We start from the raw sequence: 17,440 nt of genomic DNA, 5'->3' as shown, positions 1-17,440 counted from the left end.
GTTTTGCTATATTCTCTTATTTCCCAAACTCAAAAATGATCTGAAGTATTCTATATTGAGATGTATAGTTTTCAATAGTATTATTAGCTCCATTTTTCTTAAATTAAAAATTTTTATGTGCTTTCCACAGTTTACAATATGATGTTGTGATATTCTGGAGCCAGTTAATTGTTATAAGAATATAATCCTTTTACACATAATAATTGTGTTATATGTAAGCTGTCTATATGGATTTACTTTCTAATTTATAGGAACAGATATGTCACAAGATTAGATTCACTTCTGCCTTTACACAGTGAACAAATATCTCTGAGAACTTCTTAGATAGGCATAGTTTCAGATTTTGGGTCTATCACAGTCATCAAGAGATACAATCTCGATCCTTTTCAAGGACATTCTCTTGTGTAATCTAACACAATTATCTCAAAAAAAAAAAATAATATTATACTATAATGTGTTCAGATTCTCCAGTTGTAACTTTTAATTATTATTGTCTACTGCTCTGTTGTCCTTTTCTTCCATCCTAATACTTTATACCTTGATTTTATGATTACACTACAGAGGGCTTTGATATTCATATTATTCTCATAACCATCCCTGATTCATAAATAAATAGAGAGTCTCAGAAAACAGTATTTTATGAAAAACATTTCCCCTTACAACTCTTATTCATCATGAAGCAGATATGGACAACCTGAAGGAGAAGGGGAAAAAAAAGATTAGTTGTATGATGTCATCCAACTCAGGAGTAAATATGAGATTATTTCTTCAAACTCAGGATGTCAGTCTTAACAAAGACCAATCACTTGTACCATAGACCAAATCTTACCCTTTAGAGTTTGTACACCTTTTATGCTGACACTAAATACCAATACCATATTTAATCCTAACTCAGAATTCTGCTTTCTAGGGACTGGACTCCATCAGGAGCACAGTTCAGGATCACATTCATGGAAGTGCTCCAGCATTTAGGATATCACAAAAATGCTACTCATTCACCCTCGGTGTGTTGTTATCTGACATTGTAGTATGTCAAATAACTTTTTGGCCATCAATCTATTGGTTTCTTAATTTGAAGTGTATTTCTTCTTTGTTCTTTAACTTCAAATACAGCCTGGGTTTGCTTCTTGCTCCATTGTATTTCTCCAGAATTCATTGAACTGACCCCTACTACCAAGTGTATTTTCAGATTATATTTGGTGGTTAAAGCTTTGTGTTTTTAATCTTATGAATAAAATTTTTTGAAGATAGATTAATATAAACATCACCTATATCCATATTGTGGGGGAGATAAGATATAATATTGTATCTTGTTTCTTGTGAGTTTTCATTCACTGAAAGACATTTATGATATTGAAAAAAATGCACTTGACTGGTCCACCATTTATCGGATTAAACATGGGAAAGGTTCCAGGATTACTAAAGTATTAGATGGAGTTTTCCATTGTTTAAATTTGTATTATTTTAAACATTACAAAATTTTAAAGATTTTGTAAAATTAATAAAAATATATCTTTAGAGAAAAAAACTTTCTGTAGTTTTTTTAAGTTTCCTTTTAGTGTACCAACTCCTATGCAAAATGTACTTTGGTAAAGTTGATTCAACCATAAAGATCCTTTTAGATTTTCTGTTTAAGCCACATTGGGAGAAATAGCTTCAATTTTTGAGAGACTTTCTGAACTAAGTCCTAGGTGGGGGTTGTTGGTGGATAGCCTGTGGCAGGGATCGGGGACTTTGAAATCTTTCTGTCCTGACTTGACTCTACCCACCATCTTTCTCAGTGAACACTAATTGGAAACAGCTCTTCCCATCACCTGGCTGTACATACAAGATACACAAGAAGTTGGGAGGACTTCAAAGCTCTAATGTCTAAGAGATTTGTCTACTTCAGCAGCAGTTTATTTAGGAAAATGTTCTTTCTGTATCCACAGGTACAACTTAAAGAAACCATCCAAGGTCTTCCTGGTAAAATGGATACTGAATTAGCAGAATCAGGATTGAACTTGAGTGTTGGACAGAGACAACTAGTGTGCCTTGCCAGGGCTATTCTCAGGAAAAATAAGATATTGATTCTTGACAAAGCCACATCCAATGTGGATCCAAGGTATGGAGCTGAGGTCCATGAAACCTGGAATCCAAATTGTAAATGTGGTAAATGGAAAACATTTAGTGATGCTGAGAAATGTTTCTATGCTCTCTTTGGCCCACAGATATCTCTTAATAATATTAATCCAAACAAAGGAAAACAAGGGAAGAAGTTATATGCTGTTAATGTTGTTATGCAATTTCAAGGGAAGACTGTTTTCCATCATTTTATGAAAAATAGTAAATTTCTTTTTTTTTATTATTCTTCCTCATCCTTCTCCCTCCATATTTTTATTTTATTTTATTTTTAAACTTTACAAATTGTATTAGTTTTGCCAAATATCAAAACGAATCCACCACAGGTATACATGTATTCCCCATCCTGAACCCTCCTCCCTCCCCAAATAGACTTTTTATACTTAGTTTTTTAGGAACAAGATTATATGTTAAAGTATTGGTTTTTAATTTTTAACTCTTTAGTCTGCTTTTCCTGCCTTCACTGAAGTATATCAATTTCTCTGATTCCAGAACAGATGAGTTAATACAAAAAAAAATCCATGAGAAATTTTCTGAGTGCACTGTGCTAACCATCACACACAGGTTGAGCACCGTTATTGACTGTGAATGGATATCGGTAAGACCCTTACCATATCGGTTCTTTCCATTTATATTCAACTTTTCAACTGATCCTTCCTTGTAAAACTTGATAGAAACCTCCAGTAATTTAATTTTCTCCTCTCATTCTTGAAAATAACTCAAGTATTTAACTTTACTTTCAAAATGTGCTATTAGATAATATATCTAATAACCTTATATTTTCGTATAATATTCTTATATTTGAATTGTCATTTTTTAAGATGTCCAGCCTTGAAAATATTCCAAACCCAAGTTATAGCTCCATATTTCAAGAGGGTGGATCACAGTCATTTTCACTGTGTCACAGTTCTTTCAGCATTGTTTGATTTCCTTAATGAAAAAATTAACCTCTTATTTAGATTGCCAGGACTAAGATTGTTGACTAAGTTTGCAGAATTTTTCAGCTCTTGCTGTCAGAAGGGAGTCCGTGAGAAGAAAGGGCCTCATGAGAAAAACAGTATTTCAGCTGAAAGGATTTAATATAGGAAATTTCCTACGTAAGAATTAGAGGCTAGAAAAAGGAAAGGAAGCACTAGGGTAATTATTTTAGGAAGCAGCTATCATGTCCTAGAACAGATTTCCAGACCTAAGAACTCAGAAGAGAGGCCCTACAGCTGGTGCTCAAGCCTCCAAGGAGAGGTCACTGCCTAATTGCTGGTTGTATGTGCTGAGGAAGCAGGATGTGGCTATTTCTCCATGTGCTAATAGAAGCTCGGAGCTGGAGTCAGGTCCCACTGCTGAGGTGACACTGCAGGAACAGCCAAGTCAGATAGATTAGCTCTGTCCCACTGTCAGTCTCCCTCTAGTGCCCGCTTACTGGCAAAACCTAAAAAAAGGCCAGCTTGCCAAAGAGCCTCTGAAATGTGACTTGCAGAGACCCAACCTGTGCATCACAGGTGAGAGTTTAGAAAGGAAGCAAATCAAGGCTGAAAGACTGTAGATAAACAACCAACAAGTCTCTTACACAGTAGATCCAGGCACTACACATGCAGTAGGCTCCAAGCTTTGGTCTCTGGACATCTGTCTAGTATTTTCCCTCCAGATTAGATTGGCTCTTTCCTCCCAGTAATTTATTATTTCCTTCCTTATCTTCTTTTCCTTCCTCCCTCTATTCCTCATCTCTTTTCGTCTTCTTTCTTTGTTGTTTCCCTCTGTTTCTTGACGAGTTTCAGTAAATGTTAGAATGTGGCTTTATAAAATAATATAGAAAACACGGTTTGTCACTCAGTCATGTTTAACTTTTTGCAACCCCATGGACTGTAGGCCTCTCTGTCCATGGGATTCTCCAAGGAAGAATCCTGGAGTGGGTAGCCATTCCCTTCTCCAGGGAATCTTCCCAACTCAGAGATTGAAACCGGGTCTCCTGCATTGCAGACAGATTCTTTACTGTCTGAGCTACAAGGGAAGTCAGTCCCAAATGAATGCAAAATATATTTAGGTATTTTGATGGTCCATACAAAATTAATAATAATCAATAATTAATAGTAACATCCAAACTTCCTTACATCTTATGATAAATTAACTGTCTCTTTTGACTTCTTGGAGAGTTTCTGGAATATCACACCGCGCCTCCCACTTCACATGCATTGTCAGATGGATCATCAATGGGGGCATTGAGTAGGTATCAGGCTGTCAGCATTGAAGCAGTGCCTGTAGCCTCACTCGCCAAGCTGGACATACAGAGAAGTGAGCTCCAGGGAGTCTGACAATAGGAATGGGGCATTCCCAACCAAAGGGATGCTCTAGGCTCCAATAGGGTAGCCAGTTGTCTGGACTAGAGCAGCTCAGTAGGAAGCTGACTCCAACTGCAAACTTTGATGAGGGACTGGGTTAAATCCTAAGGACTTCCCTGTAGCTCAAATGGTAAAGAACCTGCCCGCAATGCAGGAGACCAGCATTTGATCCCTGGGTTGGGAAGTTCCTCTGGAGAAGGGAATGGCAATCCACTCCAGTATTCTTAACTGGAGAATCCCATAGACAGAGAAGCCTGGTGGGCCCCAGTCTGTGGGGTTGCAAAGAGTCGAACATGACTGAGCAACTAACACACACACACAGGACAGTAGCTCAAATTCCAGAAATGTTTTTTAGCACCTGGTATTCTTAGACCCTCATTTTGTGTTCTTGAATGCTAATTGGAAAAGTAGCCTCTCATTTCTACTTTTTCCTTGTTGCTTTGTTGTTCTTGTCTCTTAACACTGTATATTTTGAAGACTGTCTCCCAAAGCATCCTTCTTCTATAATAAATAAATGATGCTGTAAAATTTACCTGTTTCAAGCCCTTTGTCAGGCCTTAGAGGTAGCAGCAGAAAGATAGCTTGATCTATCTCAGTTAGGGGTCGGTTCAAATAAATTCTTTGTTCCTAAATGTACCCTGAGGCTTTATTTTTGGTTTTTGGTATTACAGCATTAATAGTAGCAGATTATTTTTATTATCTAATTCTTAGAAATAATGTCACTTTGAAATGTGTGATTGGTTAGGGAAACAGTGAGGAAAGACAGAATTTGGAAAGCCTCTCTGCTGGTCAGTCCTCAGTCTTATCTCTCAGCACCTGATTCACAGATGCAAACGTCTGTATCCCCTGAACCAATCAGCTTTGTTTCTGTTTTCAAAGTGTTTTCAATGTATTTAATGCTTTACTTACTCATGTGTGTTACTTGCTCAGATCAGATCAGTCGCTCAGTCGTGTCTGACTCTTTGTGACCCCATGAATTGCAGCACACCAGGCCTCCCTGTCCATCACCAACTCCCGGAGTTCACTGAGACTCACGTCCATCGAGTCAGTGATGTCATCCAGCCATCTCATCCTCTGTCGTCCCCTTCTCCTCCTGCCCCCAATCCCTTCCAGCATCAGAGTCTTTTCCAACCAGTCAACTCTTCACATGAGGTGGCCAAAGTACCGGAGTCTCAGCTTTAGCATCATTCCTTCCAAAGAAATCCCAGGGCTGATCTCCTTCGGAATGGACTGGTTGGATCTCCTTGCAGTCCAAGGGACTCTCAAGAGTCTTCTCCAACACCACAGTTCAAAAGCATCAATTCTTGGCGCTCAGCCTTTTTCACAATCCAACTCTCACATTCATACATGACCACAGGAAAAACCATAGCCTTGACTAGACGAACCTTTGTTGGCAAAGTAATGTCTCTGCTTTTGAATATGGTATCTAGGTTGGTCATAACTTTCCTTCCAAGGAGTAAGTGTTTTTTAATTTAATGGCTGCAGTCACCATCTGTAGTGATTGTGGAGCCCAGAAAAATAAAGTCTGACACTGTTTCCACTGTTTCTCCATTTCCCATGAAGTGGTGGGACCGGATGCCATGATCTTTGTTTTCTGAATGTTGAGCTTTAAGCCAACTTTTTCACTCTCCACTTTCACTTTCATCAAGAGGCTTTTGAGTTCCTCTTCACTTTCTGCCGTAAGGGTGGTGTCATCTGCATATCTGAGGTTATTGATATTTCTCCCGGCAATCTTGATTCCAGTTTGTATTTCTTCCAGTCCAGCATTTCTCATGATGTACTCTGCATATAAGTTAAGTAAACAGCATGACAATATACAGCCTTGATGTACTCCTTTTCCTATTTGGAACCAGTCTGTTGTTCCATGTCCAGTTCTAACTGTTGCTTCCTGACCTGCATACAAATTTCTCAAGAAGCAGATCAGGTGGTCTGGTATTCCCATCTCTTTCAGAATTTTCCACAGTTTATTGTTATCCACACAGTCAAAGGCTTTGGCATAGTCAAGAAAGCAGAAATAGATGTTTTTCTGGAACTCTCTTGCTTTTTCTATGATCCAGCGGATGTTGGCAATTTGATCTCTGGTTCCTCTGCCTTTTCTAAAGCCAGCTTGAACATCAGGAAGTTCACGGTTCACATATTGCTGAAGCCTGGCTTGGAGAATTTTGAGCATTACTTTACAGTTGTATCCAACTCTTTGTGACCCTATGAACTGTCACTCACCAGGCCCCTCTGTCCATGGGATTTTCCAGGCAAGAATACTAGAATGGGTTGCCATTCCCTTCTCCACAGGATCTTCACAACCCAGAGACTTAACCCGGGTCTCCCACGTTGCAGGCAGATTCTTTACCATCTGAGCCACCAGGGAAGCCTATCTCCTGGTAAATTTCTGTAACCTCAAATTTTTCTCAATTGGTCAGTGTCTTTGAACAAATCTTTAATGTGGTTTAACAAAGCAATTTACCGCCTGGTCCCTCCTCACCTTTCTAGTTTTTTTCCCCACTCTTTTCCCTCCTTCCTTCACAGCCAAAACCACAATGATGGTCTTCAGTTGTCCAAATGCAGTTTTCCCTCTCTCTTGTAGTTTTGCCTTCTCTTGGCTGAGACTGAGGTGCCTGCAGTGGAAGTGGTGAGATGGTTGGGTTTGGGGGAGATGAGGAAGTGGGGCCAAGTGATGGATTAAACGTGAGATCTGAGGGGGAAGACAGGATTCAATGCTGGTGTCTGGGTGTGGAGACTGAGCATCTGGGTGAATGGGGAAGATGGAAGGAGAAGGGAAATGGAAGGATTTTCTTTGAAGTCTGTCACCTTTGCAATGACTGGACTTGTTTTGTGTGATGACCTTGTCCTTCACTGTGGAGGGACCCTTCCCACTCCTGTCTTGGGAGTCCTTCAGTTTAGGGCTCCCTGATTGAGGTCATCAGTAATGTCAGAGGGAGGTCCCACCAGGAGATGTAAACTCAGCCACTTGTTTACATCTTGGTTCAAGCTGGTTGTGGTTGCTGACTGCTCTTGTAGGAATAGTAGGATTAGACCTTAGGACTAAGAGACATGCATCCCCCAGCTTCAGAGTTGGGGATTGTCCTCTGTGCTCCATCCATCCCAGGTGTAAACCTTATATTTTGTTCTAGAGCTTCTGATTACCAGTTGGTTTTCAATTCAGCAAATCATCACAAATAACAAATAATGTTTTTTCAAACCTTTGATTTTTGAATCAGTTTCTTTATTGCTTGCTTTAGAAATACAGGCGTACCTTGTTTTATGGAAGTTCCCAGATAGTGCTTTTTTTTTTTTTTATTTTAAATTTTATTCAAAATTTTTATTTAAAATAGATTTAACATAATAGATTTATTATGTTAAATTAAAAGAAAACAAATTCCATAATATTTTCCATAGTAGCTGTATCAATTTACATTCTGACCAATAATACATAAGGATTTCTTTTTCTACACATCCTTGCCAACATTTGCTACTTGTTGTCTTTTTGATAACAGCCATCCTACCAGATGTGAAGTAATATCTTGCTGTAGTTTTGATTTGCATTTCATTAATGGTAGTGAGGTTGAGCATCTGGTCATATACCTGTTGGCTACCTGTTTGCCTACTTTGGAAAAATGTCTATTCAGATTCTCTGCCCATTTTTAAATCAGTTTTTTTTTTTTTTTTTTTTTTATGTTGAGGTATATGAGTTTTTAAAATATATTTTGGATATTAACCTCTTAGCATATCTATAATTTACAAATATTTAATTCCATTTAAGTAGGTTTCCTTTTCATTTTAGTTTGATAAAGTCCCACTTGTTTATTTTTGCCTTTGCTTTTAGAGTCATATTCAAAAGATCATCATCAAGACCTGTTTAAAGACCTTACTGTTTAGCTTTCCTTCTAGGAGTTTTATAATGTCAGATGTTACATTTAAGTCTTTAGACTGAAAGTGAAAGTCACTCAATCATATCTGACTCTTTGAGACCCGTGGACTGTAACCTGCCAGGCTCCCCTATCCATGGAACCCTCCAGACCAGAATACTGGAGTGGGTAGCTGTTCTTCTCCAGGGGATCTTCCCAACCCAGGGATTGAACCCAAGTCTCTCATATTGCAGGCAAATTCTTTACTGTCTGAGGCACCAGGAAAGCCCAAGAATAGCCTAGATAGTGCTTTTTTTTTTTTTTTTTTTTTTTTTTAAATTAACAGTTTGTCAAGCAAGTTGAGAAAGTCTACAGGTACCATTTTTCCAACAGTATTTGCTCACTCCATGTCTGTCATCTTTTGGTAATTCTCACAATATGTCAAAGGTTTTCACTGTCATTACATTTGTTATGGTGATCTGTGATCGGTGATCTTCAGTGTTACTTGCTGAAGTCTCCAATGATGGTTAGTATTTTTTAGCAATTAATTTTTATTATTATTATTTTTCTTAATTTATTTTTTTAATGAAGGATAATTGCTTTACAGAATGTTGTTGTTATCTGTCAAACATCAACAGAATCACCCATAGGTACACCCATGAGCAATAAATTATTTTTTAAATTAAGGTCTGTACATTGCTTTCTCAGGCATAATGCTACTGCACACTTGCTAGGCTACAGTGTAGTCTGAACATTTATACACCCTTGGAAACCAGAAATTTTGTATAACTGACTTTATTGTGATATTCACTACATTCTGGTGTTCTGGAACTAAACCCCCAAAATCTCTAAGGAATCCCTGTACCTCTTTCCTTTCCGGAAAGCAGGTGACTGTTCTGAAAGCTTTAATGTGGACATAAGACGAGTCAACCTGCTGCAAAACCTGATGCTCCAGAGGACAGGCAGCCAGCCTGAGGGAGGGGCTGGGGAGGTGACAGATGTTGATGAAGGGCATAACCCACAGGATTGTCACCGTGAACTCCTGTGGTTATAGGTGCTGAAGGTGTTGTTGTTTAGTTGCTAAGTTGTGTCTGACTTTTGTGCCACCCCATGGACTTATAGCCTGCCAGGCTTGTCTGACCATGAGGATTTTCCAGGCAAGAATACTGGAGTGGGTTACCATTTCTTGTAACAAATACATTTTGTTGCACTGGTGAATATATATGCACAAAGACAGATGGGTATGTTTTTTTGTTGTTGTTAAGTTGCTCAGTCATGTCCAACTCCTGGCGACCCCATGTACTACAGCACGCCAGGCTTCCCTGTCCTTCACCATCTCCTAGAGTTTGCTCAAACTCATGTCCATCGAGTCAGTGATGCCATCCAACCATCTCATCCTTTATCGTCCCCTTCTCCTCCTGCCTTCAATTTTCCCCAGCATCAGAGTCTTTTCTAATGACTCATCTCTTCACATCAGGTGGCCAAAGTATTGGGGCTTCAGCTACAGCATCAGTCCTTCCAATGAATATTCAGGGTTGATTTCCTTTAGGATTGACTGTTTTGATCTCCTTACAGCCCAAGGGACTCTCAAGAATATTCTCCAACACTACAGTTTGAAAGAATCAGTTCTTCAGCACTCAGCCTTCTTTATGGTCCAATTCTCACATTCATTCATGACTACTGGAAAACAAAAGCTTTGACTAGATGGATCTTTGTTGACAAATTAACGTCTCTGCTTTTCAATACACTATCTAGGTTTGTCAAAGCTTTTCTTCCAAGGAGCAAGCGTCTTTTAAGGCTACAGTCACCCTCTGCAGTGATTTTGGAGCCCAAGAAAATAAAGTCTCTCACTGTTTCTATGTTTCCCCATCTATTTGCCATGAAGTGATAAGACTGGAAGCCATGATCTTAGTTTTTGAATGTTGAATTTTAAGCCACCTAATTCACTCTCCTCTTTGGCCTTCATCAGGAGGCTCTTTAGTTCCTCTTCACTTTCTGCCCTAAGAGTAATGTTATCTGAATATCTGAAGTCATTAATATTCTTCCTGGCAATCTTGATTCCAGCTTGTGCTTCATCCAGCCCAGCATTTCACATGATGTACTTGGCATAGAAGTTAAATAAGCAAGGTGACAATATACAGCCATGCTATACTCCTTTCCCAGTTTTTAACCAGTCTGTTGTTTCATATCCAGTTCTAACTATTGCTTCTTTTCCTGAACACAGGTTTCTCAGGAGGCAGGTAAGGTGATCTGGTATTGCCATCTCTTTAGAATTTTCCACAGTTTATTGTAATCCACACAGTCAAAAAGCTTTAGTGTAGTCAATGAAGAAGAAGTAGATATTTTTTCTGGAATTCTCTTGCTTTTTCTATGATCCGACAGATGTTGGTAATTTGATCTCTGGTTCCTCTGCCTTTTCTAAATCCAGCTTGTGCATCTGAAAGTTCTTGTTTCACATGCTATTGAAGCCTAACTTGGAGGGTTTTGAGCATTATTTTGCTAGCATGTGACATGAGTGCAATTGTGTGGTAGTTTGAACATTCTTTGGCATTGCCTTTCTTTGGAATTGGAACGAGAACTGACCTTTTCCAGTCCTGTGGCCACTGCTGAGTTTTCCAAATTTGCTGTCATATTGAGTGCAGCACTTTCACAGCATCATCGTTCAGTATTTGAAATAGCTCAGCTAGAATTCCAACACCTCCACTAGCTTTGTTAATAGTGATACTTTTTAAGGTCATTTGACTTCACACTCCAGGATGTCTGGCTCTAGGTGAGCAATCACACCATCATGTTATCTGGATTGTGAAGATCTTTTTTTCTATAGTTCTTCTGTGTATTTTTGCCACCTCTCCTTAATATCTTCTGCTTCTGTTAGGTCTATACCATTTTTGTCCTTTATTGTGCCCACCCTTGCTATCTCTAATTTTCTTGAAGAGATCCCTAGTCTTTCCCATTCTATTGTTTTCCACTATTTCTTTGCATTGTTCACTTAGGAAGGCTTTATCTCTCTTTGCTATTCTTTGAAACTCTGCATTTAGATGGGTATATATTTCCTTTTCTCCTTTGCCTTTGGCTTCTCTTCTTTTCTCAGCTATCTGAAATGGTTTTGTTTACTGTAAGTAAATTAAGCAAAAGACTTGTTGGGTATCAACTGGCTTAGTTAATAGGTTTGTTTATATGTTGACTCTTCAAAGGGATTTACCAGCTTTGGTTCATTAAGCACCATTAATGTTTCAGAATTCTGTTTTATAAAGATATTCTCTTAATTTTATTAAACATACTGGAGTCATAATAACAACTAATTTAATCATCCTTTTTGCTCCAAAACAGTGGAGCAAAATGGATAAATTAGAAATTCTCTGTCTCCTAAGACTCACCACTGTCTCTGCATTAAAAGGTGGGTTCTTCCTATGGTTTTAAGGATTTGCTGGGTGCTTATGACCTGTTTTCTCTTCAGCCGATAGCCCAGTTGTCCCCTCCCATCTCTCACACTCCAGTCTTCATATCACCTGCATTCTCCCTAGAAGCACAAGCAAAGGGGCACCTGAAAATCTGCACTTGCCCAAACAGTGCTGTTGTGTGTGTTCAATGTTTTCACTGTCTGCAGTTATTCTTTGGAAATGAACGATGCAGGACCAAAACCAGGACCAGGAATCTCAAATTCTACCTCTTCTATTTGTAAATGATCTTATCCATATTCTTTACCTCTTTTCCTCAACTCATCTATCTTCTAAGTATACTTTTTCCCAGATAAATCAAAACCAGAAACTGTTGTAATATACCCACCTGAAAAGCACAAAACAGCTCACACCTAACTAGAGTTTTACTTAAATTCTGTTTTTTACCTTCATGGAATTTTTCTTTCATAAGCATGCATGGATATAGTTGTAACATTTCAGAAGAGAAACCTCCTTCAAAAACATGCCAAGTGTTTTCATTCAAGTTTTCAGAGAAAAGATAACTAATGTGAACATCGAGAGCACAATAAGGGAAAAGAAATATTTTATGAAGGTGGTGCTTACATGCAAAAGCAGACGATTTGGGAGAGCAATTATGGAGGTGACTATGACCCGGACTTCATCATTCCATGGGCAAGAAGAATGACTTATTTCAAGACCTAAGAAAAAGTTTTGAGTTAATGCCTGCCACACAGTCCAGCCTCTGAGAAAATTACAAGAACCCATTTAATTAAGGACCCAACTTCCAAGGTTGGACAACTGTCCCTGTGTCACCTGGCACTCAAAAATAGAGGTCTAATACTCAGATCTTCCCCTCTCCAGTCTATTTGTCCCTAATGGGATCTCCCTTTATTGTTTGTCACCATATTGAAAACTGTCTCTGGCATCTCTTTCTTACTAGGCTTTTCTTCCAGCCTCTCCTGTCCCCACCTTTCCCTGCAGCCACTCCATTATCAGTGATAGCATCCTGCCAATGAAAACTAATCAGATTATCTTGCAGTGGCTCCATTTAATCTTTATGTGTAGGACAGCTACCTGGAATATCTGTGGCTGCATGGTCCTCCTGAGCCTCTCAACTCCCCCTCCTTTCTATCTCTCTTCTTCTTTATCTTTTCCAGTATTTGACATAAATTAGTTTGAAGCCTCCATCCTCAGCCCTGGTTTGTCCCTCCCTCATTTCCCCTCTCACTCTCCCTCTTGTCCATAGCCATCCACCTGAAGCATGTGGTCCTCCAGGTCTACATCCCTCATCCTGTCATCCCTGTATCCCCTGCCTTATCTGTTCCCATGCCAGCTGGACTTATCCTCCCCTTGATCTCACCCTGTAGTCTTGATAGATCACACCATTGGCCGCTCACCCAGTCACACCCTGAATTTAGTTTCATTTGTATTGAACTTTCAACTGGCATGTACTGTGTGCCTGATACTTATCATGTACAATGCCAGGGCCCTGGGATGCATCAGTGAACAAGGAAAACTGTATAACCCTGCCCTTAAGGAGCTGCCAGGCTCACTCCAGTCCACTTGGCCCATGATAGTCACTGTGTCTGGAATGACCACTGTCCACCCATCCACCTTTGTTTCTGCCTGTTCATGCCTGTCCTTTCTTCAAGGCCTAGTTCATTGCCCTCTGTCCTCCTTGAAGCTCATCCTTACAACCTCTGGTCAGAAGTCATCTCTTCTGTTACTAAACCCTTCTTGTGCTTTTTTTCCTGCATGATAAACACTTGAGGTTTTCTTCTCTCTTTTCTCAGTACAGGCTCCATAGGAGCAGGGTCTGTGGCTTATGTGTTTTCATCTTCCACAGAATCTAGGAAAATGCCATCAGGGCACTTAAATGTGCAATAAATGTTTGCTGAATCAATTCAGAAATTAATGAAAATTTATTTAAGTGTTCCTCAAATGTGTTGTGGCCATGTGTTACTCCTGTTTATAAACATGAAATATAGTTGATTGACAGTATTTTGTTAGTTTCAGATATATAGCAAAATGATTCACCTAAATATTTTTTTAGAATATTTTCCATTATAGGTAATTATAAGATATTGGATATATTTCCCTGTATTATACATTAAGTCTATTTTGATTATCTGTTCCATTTATTGTAGTTTGTATCTATTGGCCCTATAGCTCCAATTTATATGCCCCCTCTTTTCCTCTTTGGTAAATGTGAGTTTATTTTCTGTGTCTGTGAGTCTATTTTGTATGTAGATTCATTTGCATTATTGATTAGGTTCTACATATAAATGATATCATATTTGTCTTTCTCTGTCTGATTTACTTCACTTAGTATGATATTCTCTAGGTCCACCTGTGTTAGTGAAGATGGCAATATTTCATCATTTATTATGGTCTGAGAAATATTCCATAGTGCATATATGTGCTTGCGTGCGTGTGTGTGTGTGTGTGATTTTCTTAAACCAGTCATCTGTTGATTAACAATTAGGTTGTTTCCATATTTTGGCTATTTTAAGTGCTGCTGCTGTGAATGTTGGGGTGTGTGTATTTTTGAATTAGCGTTTTTGTCTTTTCTAGATACATGCCCAGTAGTGAGATTGTTAGATCATATGGTAGCTCTATTTTCAGTTGTTTCAGAAATCTCCATACTGTTTTCCAGTTATATTCCCACCAATAGTGCACCAAGTTATTTTCCCACCAATAGTGTCAAAGGTGTATCTTTTTCTTCTCACCCTCTATAGCATTGGTTATCTGTAGACTTGATAATGATGGCCGTTCTGATCCATGTGATGTGGTACCTCATTATGATTTTGATTAACATTTCTCTGATAATTAGTGATGTGGAACATCTTTTCATGTGCTCATTGGTCTTCTGTATGCCTTCTTTGGAGAAATGTCTATTTAAGTCTTCTGTCCACTTTTTGATTGGGTTATTGGTTTATTGATATTGAGTTATATGAGATGTTTGTATATTTTAGATAATAACCCCCTGTCAGTCACATCATTTGTAAATATTTTATCTCATTCCTTAGGTATTGTCTCTTCATTTGGTTAGTGTTGTTTGCTGTTAAAAGATTATAGGTTTGATTACGTCCCAATTGTTTACTTTTGCTTTTTTTCTTTTGCTTTGGGAGACTAAGAAGCTATTGCCATGATTCATGTCAAAGAGTGTTTTGTGTTTTCCTCTAGTTTTATTGTATCCAGTTTTATATGAGGCCTTACACCATTTTGAGTTTATATTTGTGTGTGGTTTATTTTCTGTGGTTGTACATATACAAAAAAATTAGTGTGTTCTAATTTCATTTATTTCCATGTAGGTGTCCAGTTCAGTTCAGTTCAGTCACTCAGTCGTATCTGACTCTTTGCAACACCATGGACTGCAGCATGCCAGGCTTCCCTGCCCATCACCAACTCCTGGAGGTTACATAAACTCATGTCCATCAAATCAGTGATGCCATCCAACCATCGCATCCACTGTTGTCCCCTTCTCCTCCTGCCTTCAATCTTTCCCAACATCAGGGTCTTTTCCAATGAATCAGTTCTTCACATCAGGTGGCTGAAGTATTGGAATTTCAGCTTCAGCACCAGTCCTTCTGATGAATATTCAGGACTGATTTCCTTTATGATGGACTCGTTGGAGCTCCTTGAAGTACAAAGGACGCTCAGGAGTTTTCTCCAACACCACAAGAATTGGTGCTCAGTTTTCTTTATGGTCCAACTCTCATATCCATATATGACTCCTGGAAAAACCATAGCTTTGACTAGATAGACCTTTGTCACCAAAGTAATACTTCTGCTTTTTAATATGCTGTCTAGGTTGGTCATAACTTTTCTTCAAAGGAGCAAGTGTCTTTTAATTTCATGGCTGTAGTCACCATATTCCGTGATTTTGGAGCCCCCCCAAATAAACTCTGTCACTGTTTCCACTGTTTCCCCATCTATTTGTCATGAAGTGATGGGACCAGAGGTCATGATCTTAGTTTTCTGAATGTTGAGTTTTAAGACAACTTTTTCACTCTCATCAAGAGGCTCTTTAGTTCTTCTTTGATTTCTGCCATAAAGGTGGTGTCATCTGCATATCTGAGGTGATTGATATTTCTCCCAGAAATCTTGATTCCAGCTTGGGCTTCATCCAGCCCGGTGTTTCTCATGGTGTACTCTGCATATAAGTTAAATAAGCAAAGTGATAATATACAGCCTTGACATATTCCTTTCCCAATTTGGAACCAGTTTGTTGTTCTATGACCGGTTCTAACTGTTGCTTCCTGACTTGCATACAGGTTTCTGAGGAGGCAGGTCAGGTGGTCTGGTAGTCCCATCTCTTAAGAATTTTCTGCAATTTGTTGTGATCCACACAATCAAACGTTTTGGCGTAGTTAATAAAGCACAAGCAGATGGTTTTCTGGAACTCTATTGCTTTTTCAATGATCCAGGCATGTTGGCAATTTGATCTCTGGTTTCTCTGCCTTTTCTAAATCCAGCTTGAACATCTGGAAGTTCATCATTCACATACTGTTGAAGCTTGGCTTGGAGAGTTTTGAGCATTACTTTGCTAGCATGTGAGATGTGTGCAATTGTATGGTAGTTTGAGCATTCTTTGGCATTGCCTTTCTTTGGGATTGGAATGAAAAATGGCTTTTTCCAGTCCTGCTGAGTTTTCCAAATTTTCTGGTATATTGAGTGAAGCACTATCACAGCATCATCTTTTAGGATTTGAATTAGCTCAACTGAAATTCCATCACCTCCACTAGCTTTGTTCATAGTGATGCTTCCTAAGGCCCACTTGACTTCACATTCCAGGATATCTGGCTCTAGGGAAGTCGCACCATCATGGTTATCTGTGTCATGAAGATCTTTTTTGTATAGTTCTTCTGTGTATTCTTACCACTTCTTAATATCTTCTGCTTCTGTTAGGTCCATAACATTTCTGTCCTTTATTGTGCCTATCTTTGCCTTAAATGTTCCCTTGGTATCTCTGATTTTCTTGGAGACATTTCTAGGCTTTCCCATTCTACTGTTTTCCTCTATTTATTTGCATTGATCACTGAGGAAGGTTTTCTTATCTCTCCTCTATTCTTTGGGGCTTTGCATTCAGATGGGTATATCTTTCCTTTTCTTCTTTGCCCTTTGCTTCTCTTCTTTTCACAACTATTTGTAAGTCCTCCTCAGGCAACCATTTTGCCTTTTTGCATTTTTTTTCTTGGGGATGGGCTCGATCTCTGCCTCCCGTACAGTGTCAGGAACCTCTGTCCATAGTTCTTCAGGCACTCTGTCTATCAGATCTAATCCCTCAAATCTCTTTGTCACTTCCAACATATAATCATAAGGAATTTGATTTAGGTCATACCTAAATGGTGTAGTGGTTTTTCCTACTATCTTCAACTTAAGTCTGAATTTTGCAATAAGCAGTTCATGATCTGAGCCACAATCAGCTCCTGGTCTTGTTTTTGCTGACTGTATAGAGCTTCTTCATGTTTGGCTGAAAGAATATAATTCATCTGATTTCTGTATTGACCATCTGGTGATGTCCATGTATAGAGTCTTCTCTTGTGTTGTAGGAAGAGGGTGTTTGCTATGACCAGTGTGTTCTCTTGGCAAAACTCTATTAGTCTTTGCCCTGCTTCATTTTGTACTCCAAGGCCAAATTTGCCTGTTATTTCAGGTATTTCTTGAATTTCTACTTTTGCATTCCAGTCCCCTATAATGAAAAGGACATCTTTTTGGGGTG

General features: G+C 38.8%; 1 protein-coding gene across 5 annotated transcripts in view; it reads left to right on the top strand.

The window, feature by feature from the left end:
- LOC102288035 (ATP-binding cassette sub-family C member 4-like) overlaps positions 1 to 17,440 on the top strand; it is a 146,271-nt gene that overhangs the window by 114,592 nt on the left and 14,239 nt on the right. For 2 of the 5 annotated variants that reach the window (XR_011463454.1, XM_070366750.1), the window contains exons 25-26: positions 1,932 to 2,104; positions 2,614 to 2,719. Coding sequence is in view for 4 of the 5 variants with exons in the window: in XM_070366750.1 (XP_070222851.1) it covers positions 1,932 to 2,104; positions 2,614 to 2,719 (279 nt within the window). In the remaining variant the exon portion in view is untranslated. Of the gene's footprint in view, positions 1 to 910; positions 1,442 to 1,931; positions 2,105 to 2,613; positions 2,720 to 17,440 lie in introns of those variants that run through there. The other 3 variants (XM_070366753.1, XM_070366752.1, XM_070366751.1) reach the window with 3 other exon arrangements.

Source organism: Bos mutus, unplaced genomic scaffold (assembly GCF_027580195.1).
Source record: "Bos mutus isolate GX-2022 unplaced genomic scaffold, NWIPB_WYAK_1.1 CTG201, whole genome shotgun sequence".
Taxonomy (NCBI): domain Eukaryota; kingdom Metazoa; phylum Chordata; class Mammalia; order Artiodactyla; family Bovidae; genus Bos; species Bos mutus.
Note: the sequence above shows the minus strand (reverse complement) of the source record. Positions and strands in the feature narration are given on the sequence as shown.